Below are 16,930 nucleotides of genomic sequence, written 5' to 3'. Positions count from 1 at the left end.
GTACATTAGATACTCTAATAGAGCAGTCAAGCCAAAAACTTAATTATATATGAACATATTATTTGGATCATAATGGGACACAACTGGGCATAATTGGTGCATAATAGGGGGAGTGTATAAACAGTGGAATGGACTACTGGAATGGTGGAATGGAATTTTTTAAAGTTCAATGTCATTTTTTACATCTAAATAAGTACAACTCCTCCCCTTATGTAAGCAAATAAATAGTATTCCCCTTGTAGCATACTTTTCATCACCATAACACTTGTATGACTTATAACTCGATACTTTATTACTTCTAACTGTGGTTCAGTTCAGTGTGCAATGTGGCACTGCCACAATGAACTTTGGCTTAAATTTTGATTTCTGACATAATTGTGGAAAAGGCTCATTGTAAATGCTTACAAGATAGTCGCATTTCACTTTTCCAAAAGATTTTCGCTTAGGCTCCTAGGTTAGTTGAAAACACCTCGTACAGGCTCTGCCTTGAAGTTCTGTGTTTGCCCTTCAGTGCCTAACTGATAAAGTTGATAATAAATAAATGAATACTTCATTATACAGTAAATGTACTTTTACAGTGCATTTGTGCAATCAGCTAGCTAACTTTTATCATTTGGGAACAAGGGTTAAGTCAGGAGTCTTCTTGGTATTCTCAATAAACTGCTATTGTGCATGTTCATAACTGACTTTACACTGCTATATTGGTAAACTTTGGCTATGGTGAGGTGAATTATGCTAAAAGAGCTGACTTCAAGGGAAATCCTATTTATTTCCTTACATAAGGGGAGGATTTGTACTTATTTGGATGTAAAAAATGATATGGAACTTTAAAAAATTTCATTCCACCATTCCAGTATTCCATTCCACTGTTTATACACTCTCCATAATAGAGGAAACTTTGGAGCATTGCTCAAAAGCATAACAGGCAATTTGTAAAGCATAATAGGCTCAGGCCTACCCATGGAATAATGCCAGTTTTTGAAACTGTGGTGGTCCATACAATTCTTAAATATTATTGTGGTGATTGTTCTATTAGAGAATTTAACTGACTGCTCTATAGGAGTATCTTGATCTTGTATTTTTATTGGGGGGGCACGTGCCCCTATGCCTCTCCTTGGATCTGCCACTGAACCAATAGGACTCCTAATATTATTACACTATTGTCAATCCACAAAAATCAAAAGAAAGCAAAGCAATTAAGAGTTGGATATCACTTATAGTATTTTTACCTCCACATTGATGTCATGATCATTAAAATGAAAAAAAACAATCAAACATCATTTATTTGCAAATCCCACTTAATAAAGGTGATGTCATGTGCAGTTACGGTATACATGATATGTACTGGGTTTTGTGGAGCTGTGATACGCTTATACACAAGTGTTCTGTTTAATAGCAAGATTCTATTTTATTACTTCAATAAACTACATACTGTCATTATAAAATTCATGGGAAATTTGAGGTGTTAAGTATACTAACCCACTGTACAATACCTTGCAGAGGAGCTTGCAAAAAAGCTTAAGTATGGTAGCTGCATTTTGCAGCAACTAGAATTAATGTACACTTACATTAATTTTGTGCATACAGAGACAAGTATTACAGATTGCTGTAGTGTATTTAATTCACATTATAAATGAAATCTTACTTACAGACTACCTCTTTAATAAAACCATCTCATTATAGTGGCAACTTTTACTAGGTCCAAGACATACGATGTGACCTTGTCAATCAGGGAGCCAAATATTTTTGTCCATTATTGTAAGTGGCCCTATTAATGAGGTTTCACTGTACACACCATGTATATGCTTACTAGTAGTAGATGTCCAATTTCTTCCCTGTTGACAAGTCCGCAATTCACTATAGTTATAATGCCTAATAATACATTGATCTCCTTCACGGCCAAATCCCAATAAACCAGATGTGCAGTTTGATATTACAGAGTCTTCTGGTACAGTGATGTTATTGCACACCACACCTATAGGTATAAATATTTGAATAATCAAACTTAAACACTGCATAATTATAAAAATGCATACTACTGTGCATATACCATATTTACACAATTTGTTTGAAACAATGTAGATGAAGGGTTTCAGCATATTAATTACAAAAGTATGCCTAAAGGTTGTGCTCTTATTATCTAGATACAGTGCAGTTGTTAATAAATTATAGTGTATACGTTTTGCTAGAGGGAAGTTTGCATACAGTTTATATAATAATATATTAAATGCTGTAGGTGATTACTAATGTACTGCAACCTCAAGTACATTATGCTGCCTAATCGTATACAGTGTCATGGCTCAACCTAAATGTGCAAAACCTTGGCCTAATACACAGTAGCTGCATACATCTTAGCTTAGAAATGGCATCATATATTGTAAAGTTATATTTACCCTACAATGTAAACAAACACACACGACTTGTGTTTACTTCACGGTACAGATATTCATACTCTTTATGAAGAGATGAATCAGATGGCATATTAGTAATATCAATCCAAATCCTGTTTATTAAGCAATCATTAAAAATGTGCATAAATCTTATTCTTGCAGCATGCTTTCTTTAAAAGTCTACTAAGACAGCACCCTTGGCTTGAGGAGACAATAATGGCTTACTTAATATTTGTGAACCAAACACTACTGGGTGAAAAACAAAGGAGAGGGAAGTTTGAAAGTGACTTGGACATTAGTGACATGGCACTGGAAAGTACCTGGAAGTCAGGTACAAGCACTGGCTCTAGCTGGACACTTTTCTCAAGACTGTCCAAAACAGAAGCAGAAGTTCGCATAGAGAGCTGAGGAGCAACAGGATACTGCCTGTTTGCTATTACATTGCCACTCAACAGACTCACAAAGTGGTGACTGGGTTAATGACACTGGTGACATGGCATTCAAAATCAGTGTATATTGAGACTACAAGGGGGTAGAGACTCCAGAACTAGCTGGATGTGGAGATGACCATACACTATCAGTTGATGGGTCAAGATCATTATACAACTACTGTATGTACACAATGGTAAGAGAGTTGTTAGTTGGATGTGATGGATGTGTTGCAGATCTTTGTGTTCACCCACATGCACTTATCAACCATAATTAAGTACAAGAACCAAGTGAGTACTTTACAAATAATATGTGCTTAATATATATAATAATTATATATATATATATATATATGTATACATTGTGTGTGTGTGTGTGTGTGTGTGAGTGTGTGCGTGTGCGTGTGCGTGTGCGTGTGCGTGTGTGTGTGTGTGTACTTAACAACCAGACTTTATGGTAAACAAATTACTGCATGTGCTTCATGGTCATGACAATGAGTGTGTACTACTTTACTACTATAGGTATTGTCTAAGATACTGAAAGCTGGTGCACTAAGGGCAATAATAACAGGGGCGGATCTAGGATTTATAAAAGGGGGGGGGCTAACTCAAGGTACTAATCTCTTGGGTATAGGTGTGTAAAGCAGCATGCTGGAACTAGGGGGGTCTGGGGGCATGCCCCCCAGGAAAAATTTGAAAAATAGATGCTAAAATACTGCAATTTGGAGACATTTCCACATAAAATTCATACCTGTAGATATTTTATATACTGCCTTTAGATTATAGGTGTGGCTCTCTGAAGCATTTTGTTAATAGAAAAGTTTAGGTAGGTACAGACAACCAAGTACATGATGTACTCCTCTCACAATTGCACAACACTAAATAGGTGCATGTTAGAATAAGAATGTTGAAAGTGGAAAATTTTGAAATTTGAACAATACAAGATTGAATCTGAGAGCAAATTAAGTATTGCCATACATATTAACTACACAAGTAGATGAATGAAGCCCTTTAAACAGACCAATGCACTACATTGTATGCATAGGTGCAGGCAGATTTGGAAAAATTCCATAACAGAACCAACTACACGTTTCTAGTGAATGTTCTATTAGAGTAGTTAGCTGACTGCTCTATTAGAGTATCTCGATCTTGTACACCTCCAATGCTGATCCGGGTCCTTGTTGCATAAACTTTAGCATAAATCCACTGATAATACCTTGGAAAGATGTTTATAAGGTGGTTTTATGAGTATTTGTATTATTAGTGATCATATAATTATGCTAAGACAAAATTTCATTATAATACTCAGTATATTGATCAAGTAAAGCCTAAATATAAAGGGGGGGGGTGGGGGGGGGGGGGGGGGGGGGCTTCAGCCCCCAAAGCCCCCCCACCCCCCCCCCCCCCCCCTGGATCCGCCCCAGAATAATAATCAACTAGTATACAGATTATGTGCCTGAAATTGCAAAAATGATCATCACACATATGAAACTTGACTTGCTGTTAACTAAGATATCAATCTGAAAATTCTCTCTTCTTAAAAGCTATGTTACTGGACACTGATGACTAAATTTCAAGTTGATAATTTATTTCAACCTATGTAAAGTCAACAGTTGGTAAAATTGATGTGTGTGAAAATCCTCTGTGTGTTATTACAAAAGTAAATGTGGTCACATTATGCATCCACAATGTTTAGCTAACATACCATGTACAGAAAGTGTAAAGAATCTGGAAGTGCTGGCAACACTGTTATTAGCTGTACACTCATATTCTCCCATGTCATTTATATCAGCACGTGTTATTGTCAATGTTCTTCTGACACTAGTCACATTTCCATATCCAATCGGAACACTAACACTATCACTCATTGATACTCTATCACTTAAAGCTCCATCAGTCTTACTCCATTCTATTGTTGGTGGAGGATAACCTAATGCTTCACATGGAAAGGTTCTGGATTCTAATTCATCAATAATTGTTGAATAATCCTCAGACGGATCAGTGATGTTTGGTGAAACTAAATTAAAATAGCATGAAGCAAAATGCTGAAGTAATACTATAATATTATGTATTTTTATTATCACACCTATTACTTACTTGGACAATACTGGGGATGTATACAGAATCCACCATCCAGGACTCTGTCATCGGTACAGAAACACCCACTAACACAAGTTGAATTCCTACAACTCATGACACTTCTCAGAGTATCACAACTAGTGTGCCAACCACACAGCCGATATTCCATACCAGCCAAACAAACTGTGAAAAATAATTGACTTATTACATAATACTAGAAAATTTTATTGAGTGAGATCACCTCTTCAAAAATGTGTAGCTAAGACTTCTATATCTCAATACATTATTGTGGGAGCAACAGAATTTGTATAAGAAAGGTTTAAGAATATCAATTTTTAAAAATATCAATGGAGACGGTGAAACAAAATTACTAATAATGTATTCCTTAACACAGCTACATAATTGTATACAAATGCATGATGTTAGCACTTGGCAGCATATCTCTAGTATAAACCTCACTTACGTACTTACCATGACTGGTATCACTACCTAGTGTATTGGTAGCATTACAAGTGTAAGTTCCCACATCAGATGATGTTAGATTATACACTGTTAGTGTGTTATCAGTAGTAGTTGTGTTAATTGATGTTGGCATTATTATGTACTTGCTTGTATCTGACACATTTATTATAGCATCATTAAAGTACCAACTGATGGTTGGAACTGGTTCACTAGTGGCTTGACATGTGAAAGTTACTAAGTCTCTTCCCTCATCAGTTGAATCAATAATGGCTATCAAAATTTCTGGAGAAACTATAAAATAAAACAGCAAATCCTAAGCAAAATATTTTGAAATAAATACTGTATGCAACTTCAGGATCCTGTCAGTAGTTTGGAGACAGATGATAATATTATTGTGATTTTATATATTAAAAGTCTTCATAACTCATCAAGAGCACTAACTATTGCTGACTAGCTGTACAAACTAAAGAGGTAGATATGTACATGTAAATATCAGCAAAGGAAAGTGACGACTGTTATTTAACAGTTTCCTATTAAGCCAACTTCTATCCAAGGTCTGTTTCACATCCCAGAAAATAGGAACCTTACAATAATTTCAGGATGTAGTGTGAAGAATAATAGCTAATGTTTAAAACCAATAATATAGTTACACGGTGTGCTTACATACAGTGTACTCAATTACTTAGTTTTTTCACCAATATTATGCAATGCAGAAGAGTATGTAAATGTGATGAAATATATGCGTCTACTTTGCCAGTAAAGTACTTTGGCAATGGACAATATCCAGGGGCGGTTTCTGAGATTTCCGGAAACTGGTCATGTTTAGATCAAAATACTCTAATAGAGTAGTCAGTCATTCTAATATAACAGTCACAGTATTAAGAGAAGTAGTGTGGCAAGCTATGATGTTGTGAATAAAGATTTTTATGTGCTTTATCAGTGATACAAATTTTATTTAGTGAAGAATAGCCATTCTTAAGAGGTGTGTCAACCTTTTTTTTTGGTCTTCACCTAAAATTTAACTGTGCTTTTGAACAGAAACCAGTCACTATAAATCCAGGAGCCGCCTGTGATATCCGCAATGACTTTTTCTGACATCTCAAAACAAAATGGTCATGCTAGTGTGGGGACTTTGTACAGGGAGGTATTGGACAAGATAGTGTTTATAAATAAATTCAAAAGGATGAAGGTGATGCATATAGTACAATACAAATAAGTCCATTTGTGTTTGCATTCAAAATTTTTGGTCTTTTTCATGTTAGAGTAATCTTTGCATTGTCACAGTACATGTACTACTTGTTATCCTTTTTTATATGCTGGTTCATGTGTAAAAACTACTGACAACGTGTTAACATTCAGTTTGAATAGTGTGTGCCAAAGTTGCTGCAGCCCCTGCACTAACATGGCCATTTTGTCAATTATGATATCAGATTTTGTCATACGGATATCGTCCATAGCACATAAACATACGGGTGGATCATACTGTAATAGTTCTAGAGATAATTGTTGCAAATGTAATGTAAATTATCTAATGCAAAATCTTTTCAATACGGAATGCAAATGAAAAATCATCTGAAAAGATCGAGAGACTCTGACAGAACAGTCCCTAAATCTAATAAAGTATCACACAGTACAATAGTACTGTATAGTAGGGACCACAAAGGAGTAGGCATGGCCCATGAAAAAACATCATCCTCAAAAACTAGTGTTACTTTTCCCAGACAATGATGAGGCAGTATTGGTTAGGCAAAACTTAGACCAAACAAACCTTCAGATCAACCAGAAATGCTTTTAACAAGTTGTTACAGAATTAAATATATATATATATATTATATGTATTTAACGGAATTTTTTACTCATTGACTAAGTGACTGACTGACTGACTGACTGACTGACTGACTGACTGACTGACTGACTGACTGACTGACTGACTGACTGACTGGCTGACTGACTGACTGACTGACTGACTGACTGACTGACTGACTGACTGACTGACTGACTGACTGACTGACTGACTGGGTAACCAATTGATGCCTTCAGACCATCGTAACTGGACAATAGCTAAAGCTACAGATTGATTTTTTCACTGTTCAATATCACCTTGGCCCGAGAAGTGCCTTTTGGCATACCATAATACATACAATGCATTCTTCATGGACTTACCAGTTTCCTCCTTTATATCCCATTCATCTTTGCTGGCAGCGTAAAGTGTTAGTTTGGCGGTAGCACATTGTGACTTCCTTTTGTAACAAAAATCATCCGTATTTTTCAAGTGGCTACTTTGATTGCAGAGGTGCTTTTCAAACATGTACAGTTCTTGATCCATAATGCTGTGTAACTGGTTGAACATAAGTGACAAGGAAGAACAATGGATACTTCACTTTTCAAACGATAATTGATATAACTGGGATGTGTGATGCCATTTCTTTCTTTTGATGTGGTATATGTATTAAATAATAAATTTTAACAATACAATAAATAATAACCACCCTATCTTGTTTACGAATGGCTACCCATGCAATGCTTGCAATCCGGCCTGAGGTTGGAATAGATTCAAACTATGCAGTTATCCGTGCATGCTTTTTGGCACTAAACAACATCAGAAACTCACTACCTTTCCAATAATACATCAAGGATATTAAAGAAGCCCATTAACTCTAAATTGCCTTTTCTCTCAGATTTAGCAGAGATGTGATTTCACTGGGATTCATCATGATCCAAATTTCATGGTTAGATTCGAAGTGCTGTAGACCCCTCATTTTCTAATGAGCATGCATGCAGTCACCAAATCGTAAGGCTTTCAGTATAGAGTTTTGTGGCTGGGAGTAGTTATCACCATTGCTCACACTAGTACTCCGTACTTACAGTATAAACAAAAATAATTAGATCATGTGACTATCAAATGTAATAATAAAGGCTCTAAAATTACCATGTGGGCGGATGACAGGAAACAAGGAATCTACAGTTGGTGGCCTTATGGGTGCATTGTTGATTCAGTATTTAAATAATTTAAAGCATTGTTACTCACTCACCCACCTTTGCAGCTACACATATGGATGTTTCACCAAAGATGCCTGGAGCAACTTACAACCTTTAAGGTGCGCAATAATGCCCATTCTTGACAACAATCTGCTCTGTCTTATCATTCACTCAATTTTAAGGCCTATAGAAAGCTAGTACTTAATTTTGCATGCAAATAAACTACACATACAGGATTTTATCATTCGTAGAGAGTAAAAGTGTAGAACTGCTCTCAAAGCAAGAATTCGGTGGTACTTAGTCGACCACAGAAGACGCGTTATCTCTCAATAACCTCAAGTTTTAGCTCCAATACTTCACATGATGAAAGCATACTATTACAAGAATCACTCTTAGACTACTTATCAATAAGTGGAAGCAATTTACAAGTCGAAAATATGGCATTTACAAGCAGATGAGAGCCTTGTTCCATCATTCACACCAACCAAACAAGCCATAAAATGGATATATGATAGTACTGATACGTAGAATTATTCAGACACTATTGCTTACCATTCCTACAAAGTTTCGTTGCTGTTCAACCCATACCTACAAAGAAAAGACCATGTTTGTAACAGGCTCTGTAATGAGACAAAACAGTGGCACTTGTTTTCACATTGTCAAGGTTGTTATTAATTTGTTGTTAAGGTGAGTTACATTCCATCTGAACTGTGTAACACCAGCTGCTTGTTGTTTTCACTAACAACTCACCTGTTACCCATGGCTGCTTTTAAGTTTGGTAACTTTATTATGCTGTAGCGCCTAATTAGCCCCGCCTGATTTACAACAAATTGCGTAGTAAATGGTATGTTACGTCATTTGTATTTGCTATGACTTCTTGTGCGCATCATTGCTTTGCCATCTTAAGAGCACCCGGTGGTCAAGGCAATCCTTGTAGAGTTTCCCACCACTTTGGATAGGTTTTTGTCACCAGTGTTGCTGTATCACAAGTCCTCAATAAGGGGTGGAGGGTGGTGGAGTGGGCAAGAGATAGACTGAAAATGGATGATGAAGGCATCAGATCACAAAACAGCCCGTCAGAGGCAGGGAATAGACTGAAATCTCAAAAAACAGACATATATTACAAATTCAGCTCCCTACTCGTCTGTCCAGAGTGTATGAACCCCTAACCACTTCCCTGTTGTTCACAGACCTGTACAGACATTTGGCATGGTTAAACAGGTCACCAGAAAATAGTCTACCAAAAGAGGAACCAACAAGTTGAACGCAAGTTTGATGTCAAAATTGTTGGCCTGATAGAGCAGCAACTTCATGCTGGAGTTACCTTATTTTTTATTCTGGCAGTTGTTGTTTTGATAGTTGTTTTCGCTAAATCCGGTCACATTTAGTCAACTCTTTAAGTCACAAGTTATACATATAAAAACTTCTGCTTATTCTCCAATATTCAGTACAAACTTAGGAGGCTATTTGAGACTAATAGAAAAATAAATGATAGGAACATAACAGACTTGAAAATTCTGCTTACTATTTAACCCTTAAATGTGCATAAGCCTATATATAGCAGAGTACAATATAACGGTCAGCCATCAGCCATTTTCCGACCAAGTGATGCTGTTAACTGATCAATGTAGCCATTGGTCGGCCTTTTGTGCCAATCAAATTTTTCACAACTGTAATTCTTTATTATTAGTCTTTATAACATGTATTATTATAGTTATTATTATTATTGTCGTATCGTTACCTTTCCTTACCGAAGCTATATAATCGCTGCATGAAGTCTCAATCCCGTCGAAGCATCAACTCAATGCGCAAGCATAATCTAGAGCACTGCACCTCGTGTTTACCCCAATTATTGATTGTGGGTTACAGTCGATGTTGTGAAGAAGCTATCACTAAGCTGAGTATGCAAGTGGTGCTTTCCAGGAGAAGAAAGTAATGTTTGCCAAGTGAAGGTACAATATTAAGTATAAGATGGCCATTTCATGGTTAGAATGTGTAGAGAATGCACTGGCTGGAGAGAGTAGAATGAAAGTCAGGTGATAAAGCGTTCTGCACACAGCAAGCTTGAGAGTAACTTTTGATCTATTGCTATACACAAGATAAACTTTAACAATAGCTAGTTGGACAGTTATAATTCAATCTGTGCTGACTCAACACCACTTGTAACAAAGCATTTATGCACCTATTAATGTAATGCCCGACTACCACTAATATGGGCTGAGGGTGGGGAAAGGTCGGGGATGGTGGGGGGATTGATTGCTAAATTTCCCCGAAGTAGTGAGGATTTGTCTTCACTAAAGAAATTCACTCAGACAGCAAAGGTGTGTGCTTCCAGTTTAGGAAGGAGTGTCTCGGGTGCTAGCTATTACTAGAATCCACTCGAACTAACTCATCACTAGACCAATGCCACACGACCGTACAAATCCCCTCCTAGCCCCAGTATTCCCGGGGTTTGCAGGTCGAGACTTGGTCAGGGGTTTGTATCGCCAGTATTCCCCAGTAGGTGGGAAATTGTAATTTTGCAGTTTTGCAAATCCCCACCTTCCCCCACCTCAGCCCGTATTAGTGGTAGTCGGGGATTACATTGATAGGTACATTAAGTCTACAAACTGGCTGTACAATACATTGATTCATCATTTTTTTATAAAGTATTTATGCAGCAATACAAATTTTGTACATGTATTACTATAATTCTCTGTAAAATGTATTGTGTATAAAGTTTAGTGATAAGTAGCTGAAGGTGGTCTCAGATTCAATCTCAGAGTGATCCTTTTTCAAAAATTTCCTGGGGGGCATGTCCCCAGACCCCCCTAGAAGGCTTGTGCTTCACACTGCGGGGTGTGCTTCACACACCAGAATAATACACCTCTATTTTATGACCATGCAATTTCAGAAATGATCAGTCAAATTTACTTTTGATTGGCCATTTTGTCAAAGCAATAATTTTCCCTTATATTGTACACTGTATAGGCAAATATGCATGGCTGTAAACAAAGTGCTATAACTTTTGAAGCATACCTACTATGGCTAAGCAATTTACTTCATAATCCAACAACTGAATGTGTTACTGTATAATACTCTCAATAGCAGCTTGACGTATTATATTGAAATACATCAAGCAATTAGCCAATAGAATTAGTATTATACTTGTTTGTCAAGTTCCCTTGACAAAAATCTATATTACTAATTTGATTGGCTAAAATAGTGTGGTGTGTTTATATTAGAAGTAAATGTCTGACTTGACAACTATTGTTACCATAGTGATAGATGCCCCAAGATATAACACAATATGGTTGCTTAGCAATGGTTGCTAAGTAACCATTGCTAAGGTAAAAGTCATTTTGAGGCCATAGCAACGGTTGCTTGGCAATGTTTGCTAAGTGTGATTGGTCTTTTGCAATGGTTATTTTTCTGTTTCCGTTGCCTAGCAACCATTGCTATGGTTGTCGGATTAATTTTCAATAGGATGGATGGCCGTGGTATTCGTTCTCGCATTGTAAACAGGAAGGAAATAGTGCTCGGCTTCGCTTTGCACTATTTTACTCCTTCCTGTTCACAATGCTCGCACTATTAATCCTGAATACCACAGCCATCCATCCTATTACATATACTTATACTCATAATGTAATAAGCATTACAGTGATACCTAGGGCTTTCCCTTTTTCCATCTGCACTAAAGCATGATGCCAGAACTCACCATATAATCAAATTTTCATTAAATAAACAAGCATTATATTTAAATACCTTTATAAAACTACCCATATCTTGCAACTTACAATAATGTTTGTTCACTTCAGCATTAAATTTTGCATTACGCCATACAAAGCTCACATGATTAAACCTACAATCAAGGTTAAACATGTAACAAGAAGATCGGTCGATGGATAACACTGATTTCTGCTGTTCTATGCTTCATAACAAGTAAGTCTCCACTGTTACAGTGTTTATTTAACTTTAGGCCAATGAATAAAATTTATATCAATGTGTAGTTTTAGGCTAAAGGAGTTCAGCTACCCCACTATAATGTTGCCATCAATGCTTGGAATGTGCAAACACGCATTCCCCAAACATTTCATGCATGTTTAAGGGATAAATGTACCATAAGTACATACGGTGCATTTCCTGATCATAATCTTTCTTCTGATGCCATCATAATGAAGCACATGGTAGTCATAATTAATTTTATTTCATATGTACATACTCTAACAAACTACCTCTAAGGGCTTGAGAAACTACTTACAGTACATGGCCTGTAGGTAAAAAATATTTAATGGAGCAATATGTGACTGAATTTACACAATGTATCTTCCATTTCCACACACATCCACTTCTATGAACTTGGAATACTACAACTTAGTTGTCAAGGATATAAGCCTGAATTTTACTCCACCCATTACTTAAGCTATGTTGGTGCTCAATACTGACCCAATTTCAAGTCAATAGCTTCTTCAATCGATCGTCAAAGTATACATGTAGGTAAATTGCATGTGTATAGAAAACACCTTTCATAAATTTCGCTGCATAATTATAATGTATGTGTGATGTTTGCACTTACACTGAACTGTAATGCTGATATTCCGTGCATCAGTACCAATAAAATTATTAGTAATGCACTGATACAATCCTGTGTCTTTTCTGCGAGCATTTGTCAATGTCAAGGTTACACTCACAGTTGCATTTCCAAAAGAAATATCAGCACTATCATTCATTGATGCTCTGTAACTTAATAATCCATCAGTTCTGTTCCATTCAGTTGTTGGTGGAGGATAACCAACAGCTTCACAAGTAATAGTAATGGTGTTCCCTTCAACAGTCACTGCTGGAGTGTTCTCTGGTGGTGCTCTAATACTTGGTATATCTGCAATAAATAATCATATTAAAAGGAAGATTGACACTGAAACCATAGGAATGCAATATACATTTTCAGACCATCATGGACTTATCTTTGTCCTCCTTTGTGTTCCATTTCTTTCTGCTGATAGCCCAAGATGTCAATTCCACAATAAAATTTAATTTGGATGATTCATGCGCCCCACCTATCATTTACTGACTTAAAGGGAAGTGACCAATTACACTTTGCTTTCACCTATTTTCAGCTTGTTACACAGCATTACAAACAAAAAACAGTATCAGAAGTGCCTCTGCAATCAATCTAGTCACCACAAAAAATAAGAACAATTTCCATTTAAAAATGTAGGGAAGCCTGCATCACGCTACCGTGAATTGACACCTTGGGAAGTCTACAAAGAGAAATGGGACACAAAGGAGGACAAAATGATGGGTGCATTTTACATACTGCAGTATGCCAAAAGACACATCTCGGGATGATGTAACGTCAAACAGTGAAAAATCAAGCCTGTAGCCTTAACCATTATCAAGTTATGCATGCCTGAAGGCATCAGGAAGTTATTGAATAGAAAATTCCATTGAATAAATTATTTGAAATTTTGTAACAATCTATTAGAAGCATTTGTGGTCATACTGAAGGTACTTTTGGGCTTGGTTATACCTAACCAATATTGCCGAGGTGCCAAGATGGTATTGTGAAGCTGGTTTTTAGGGTGATGTTGTGGCCACCAAGACCCAAACGTCCATTATCCCTAATATACAGTACTACTGCATGGTATGATAAATGGTAGTTACAATACATGGTAACAAGCAGTATCCACATTCTAAACTTACACTGAACAATAATGCCCACATCCCTTTCATTGGTATCAACAATATTACTTGCAGTACACTTGTATGATCCTGTGTCTTCTCTATTAGCATTTGTCATTGTAAAGTTTGCACTGACACTTGTCACATTTCCATTTCCAGTAGGAACACTAACACTACCACTCATTGGAACTGGTTCATTTAAAGCTCCATTAGTCTTACTCCATACTATTGTTGGTGGAGGATAACCTAATGCTTCACATGTGATCGTGATAGTGTCTTCTTCAGTGGTGTTTATAATGGTGTTCTCCAATGGACCAGTAATAATTGGTGGCACTGATGAAACAATAAAAGAACAACCCATAATCACACAAGTGTAAGAAAATAAATACAAGCTAGATATTATTATTTTATTAGAATTTTACAGTGATCAGCACTGAAGGTCTGACAGCAACTTTTGCTGCAATCTTTGGGTTACCTAATCTGGAAGCTAGAACCTTAACCCCAGCTCCTGGATTAATCCAGCCCCTACAACCCAATGCAGGATTCGAACTACAGGCCACCCAATGTTTAGTCAAACACCACACTCAGTCTCCTCCAGTTGGGATCAGTACAAAGATTAATAAGTGCAAATTAAATTCCTCTAGTATAAGTAATTAGCAGTCAACCATCATGGGGGTTAAATTTAAACTTCAGGCAATGTCTAAGTACATTCTATTGTTACTGTTGATTCTTACTGGCCATGCAGCTTGACTGTACTGAAAACCAGTTGGCTTTTTTTCATTGGTTGCAGATCATAAAACAGTGGCTATTGGAGTGACGTGGTGTAGTTGGAAAAGGCAGACATGATCAAACACAGATACAGACATAAACATTTTCAAAATGCACTTTTACACTTATTTAATTCTTATTCCTAATGTTGTTCATACAGTGGCAAGTGCCTGCTACTTACAGTGCTTAAATTACATTAGTACTTACCTGGACATATGGCAGGATGTATGCAGTATCCACCATCAAGGACATTTCCATTAGCACAAAAGCACCCATTTGTACAGTTAATACTGGTACAATTGTCAACACTGGTGAGGTGATGACAAGTGACATGTACACCACATGAGTGATACTCCATACCAGTTATGCAACCTGAAATGCACAAGCACAACAAACAAAAGCAATGTTAACCAATTTACAATATTAGACCGTGCTCTCATTATAGTTTTGAGCAGTTCTCAAAAATCAAATCTGTTATGCTCAAGATTATGCTTACAAACTGGTGGTTTTGAAGTATCAGCATTTTCTGGCTGTTGTGTTAGAGTAAGTGACTGCTCTATTAGAGTATCTTGATGTTATTATTAAGTTATCAGCAAATAAACAGATGATTTAATAAACAACATGAAGTTCAGTAATAAAATATGTATTCTGTCATTGGTTGCTTTCTTTTCGGCATATGCATATTATTCTTTTTAAACATCCATATTATGCTGATAATGCTTTATGCTTTTGGTCACCTATTATTCTGGCATAACTGGACAGGGCCTGCAGTCATAAACATATAATTATTTGAGTACTTTATCTATAATCATACAGTATGGTAGCATTGGATATGTGACCCAGTCTGGGAAAAGGGATCTTATTTCCTATTTAAAAGTATTGAGAAATGCTGGTTTTAAGTATTTAGTGTGTTGTAGCTCACCAATGGTTGAAGCTATGTGTACCAAATTTTCACACATATTACACCAATGACTGGATTGAATGCAGAGGTGTCTTTGTTTGCAGCATAGTGTAATAGGCTGAAAATAGGTGAAAGTGAAGCTTAATAGCTAATTGACTAGCTTTCAAGTCAGTAATAGTTTGGGCACACTATTTTTCGTGGTTGCTGGATTGATTGCAGAAGCACTTCTCCTGCTGTTCTTCTTTTTTAGTACTGTGTAATGGGCTGAACATAGCTGAAAGCAAAGCGTAACAGCCATTTCACTTCATTTTCGAGTCAATAATAGATAGATGGGGCACACGTTCAGACGAAAACATTAACTCTGGCATCATCCTTTCTTTTGATGCAGTATGCATGGGTTCACCAGTCATAATTATGTTACAAAAAAACAAAAACAAGGGATTAAACGTTCACTACAATACCTGCAGGTGTAGGCAACTTCCTTTATTTCCCAACTTTTTTCCTATGGTCCCTAATAAAACTTCAAATTCCTAATGTTTCCTTATACTTGTAATTAGAAGTACAGTGGCTTTGGACAAAATACCAACCTACATCAAAGGAATTTTGAACCACATCAAAGGCTTTTAAGACATAATTACTACGTTCAATGATTTTAAAAGTCTCACATAATAGTTGTAACATGTGCACTTGTGGTCTACCTGATATATATGTCTACCCTCAGCCCTCCGTCCGCATGATATGTCTACCCTCAACCCTTGGGCCTGTGGCCCTCAAAAGCAGACCATCTATGCCCATGTTACCACTATTAAATGTAACACCCTCACACCTCAGAGCTGCCCGGGCTACATTTTGTATTCACATGATTAGTATGCAGGACTTGGATTTCATCATGATAACTACTCAGACAGAGAGCTTTTGTTTTTGTTATCCTTGTTATCCTATGAGAAAAACATTGGTCTAAGGTGAGATCTAGTGCAATAGCTTATTCACCAATTGTTTCTGCACATTTCTGAATAATTATGTACCACACCCCATCATTAAGTTACCACTCTGCACAAACTAACCACTCTAAAAGCAAGCTTACATATCTAGGCCTTTAGTAAACTCTAATTCTTCATGATAACTCTAGGATTTGTCTGTTCATCGTAACCAGACAAAGCCAGAATGTACTAGCTGTTGATCCATAATCAAAATTTTTTGGCATGCATATACAATAATTTTATATCAAGTGGTTGCACTTGTATTGCTTGGGTGATTAATAG

The 16,930-nt window shown here is 36.6% G+C and overlaps 1 protein-coding gene across 2 annotated transcripts in view; it reads right to left on the bottom strand.

The window, feature by feature from the left end:
• Positions 1–16,930, bottom strand: part of LOC136238086 (uncharacterized) — a 124,345-nt gene that overhangs the window by 65,628 nt on the left and 41,787 nt on the right. For both annotated transcript variants that reach the window (XM_066028416.1, XM_066028424.1), the window contains 7 exons: positions 14,975–15,139; positions 14,021–14,332; positions 12,894–13,196; positions 5,369–5,650; positions 4,916–5,080; positions 4,524–4,835; positions 1,811–1,975 (listed from right to left, as the gene is read on the bottom strand). In XM_066028416.1, coding sequence (XP_065884488.1) covers positions 1,811–1,975; positions 4,524–4,835; positions 4,916–5,080; positions 5,369–5,650; positions 12,894–13,196; positions 14,021–14,332; positions 14,975–15,139 — 1,704 coding nt within the window. The remainder of the gene's footprint in view (positions 1–1,810; positions 1,976–4,523; positions 4,836–4,915; positions 5,081–5,368; positions 5,651–12,893; positions 13,197–14,020; positions 14,333–14,974; positions 15,140–16,930) is intronic.

The sequence above is a fragment of the Dysidea avara genome, chromosome 1 (genome assembly GCF_963678975.1).
Source record: "Dysidea avara chromosome 1, odDysAvar1.4, whole genome shotgun sequence".
NCBI classification, from domain to species: domain Eukaryota; kingdom Metazoa; phylum Porifera; class Demospongiae; order Dictyoceratida; family Dysideidae; genus Dysidea; species Dysidea avara.
Note: the sequence above shows the minus strand (reverse complement) of the source record. Positions and strands in the feature narration are given on the sequence as shown.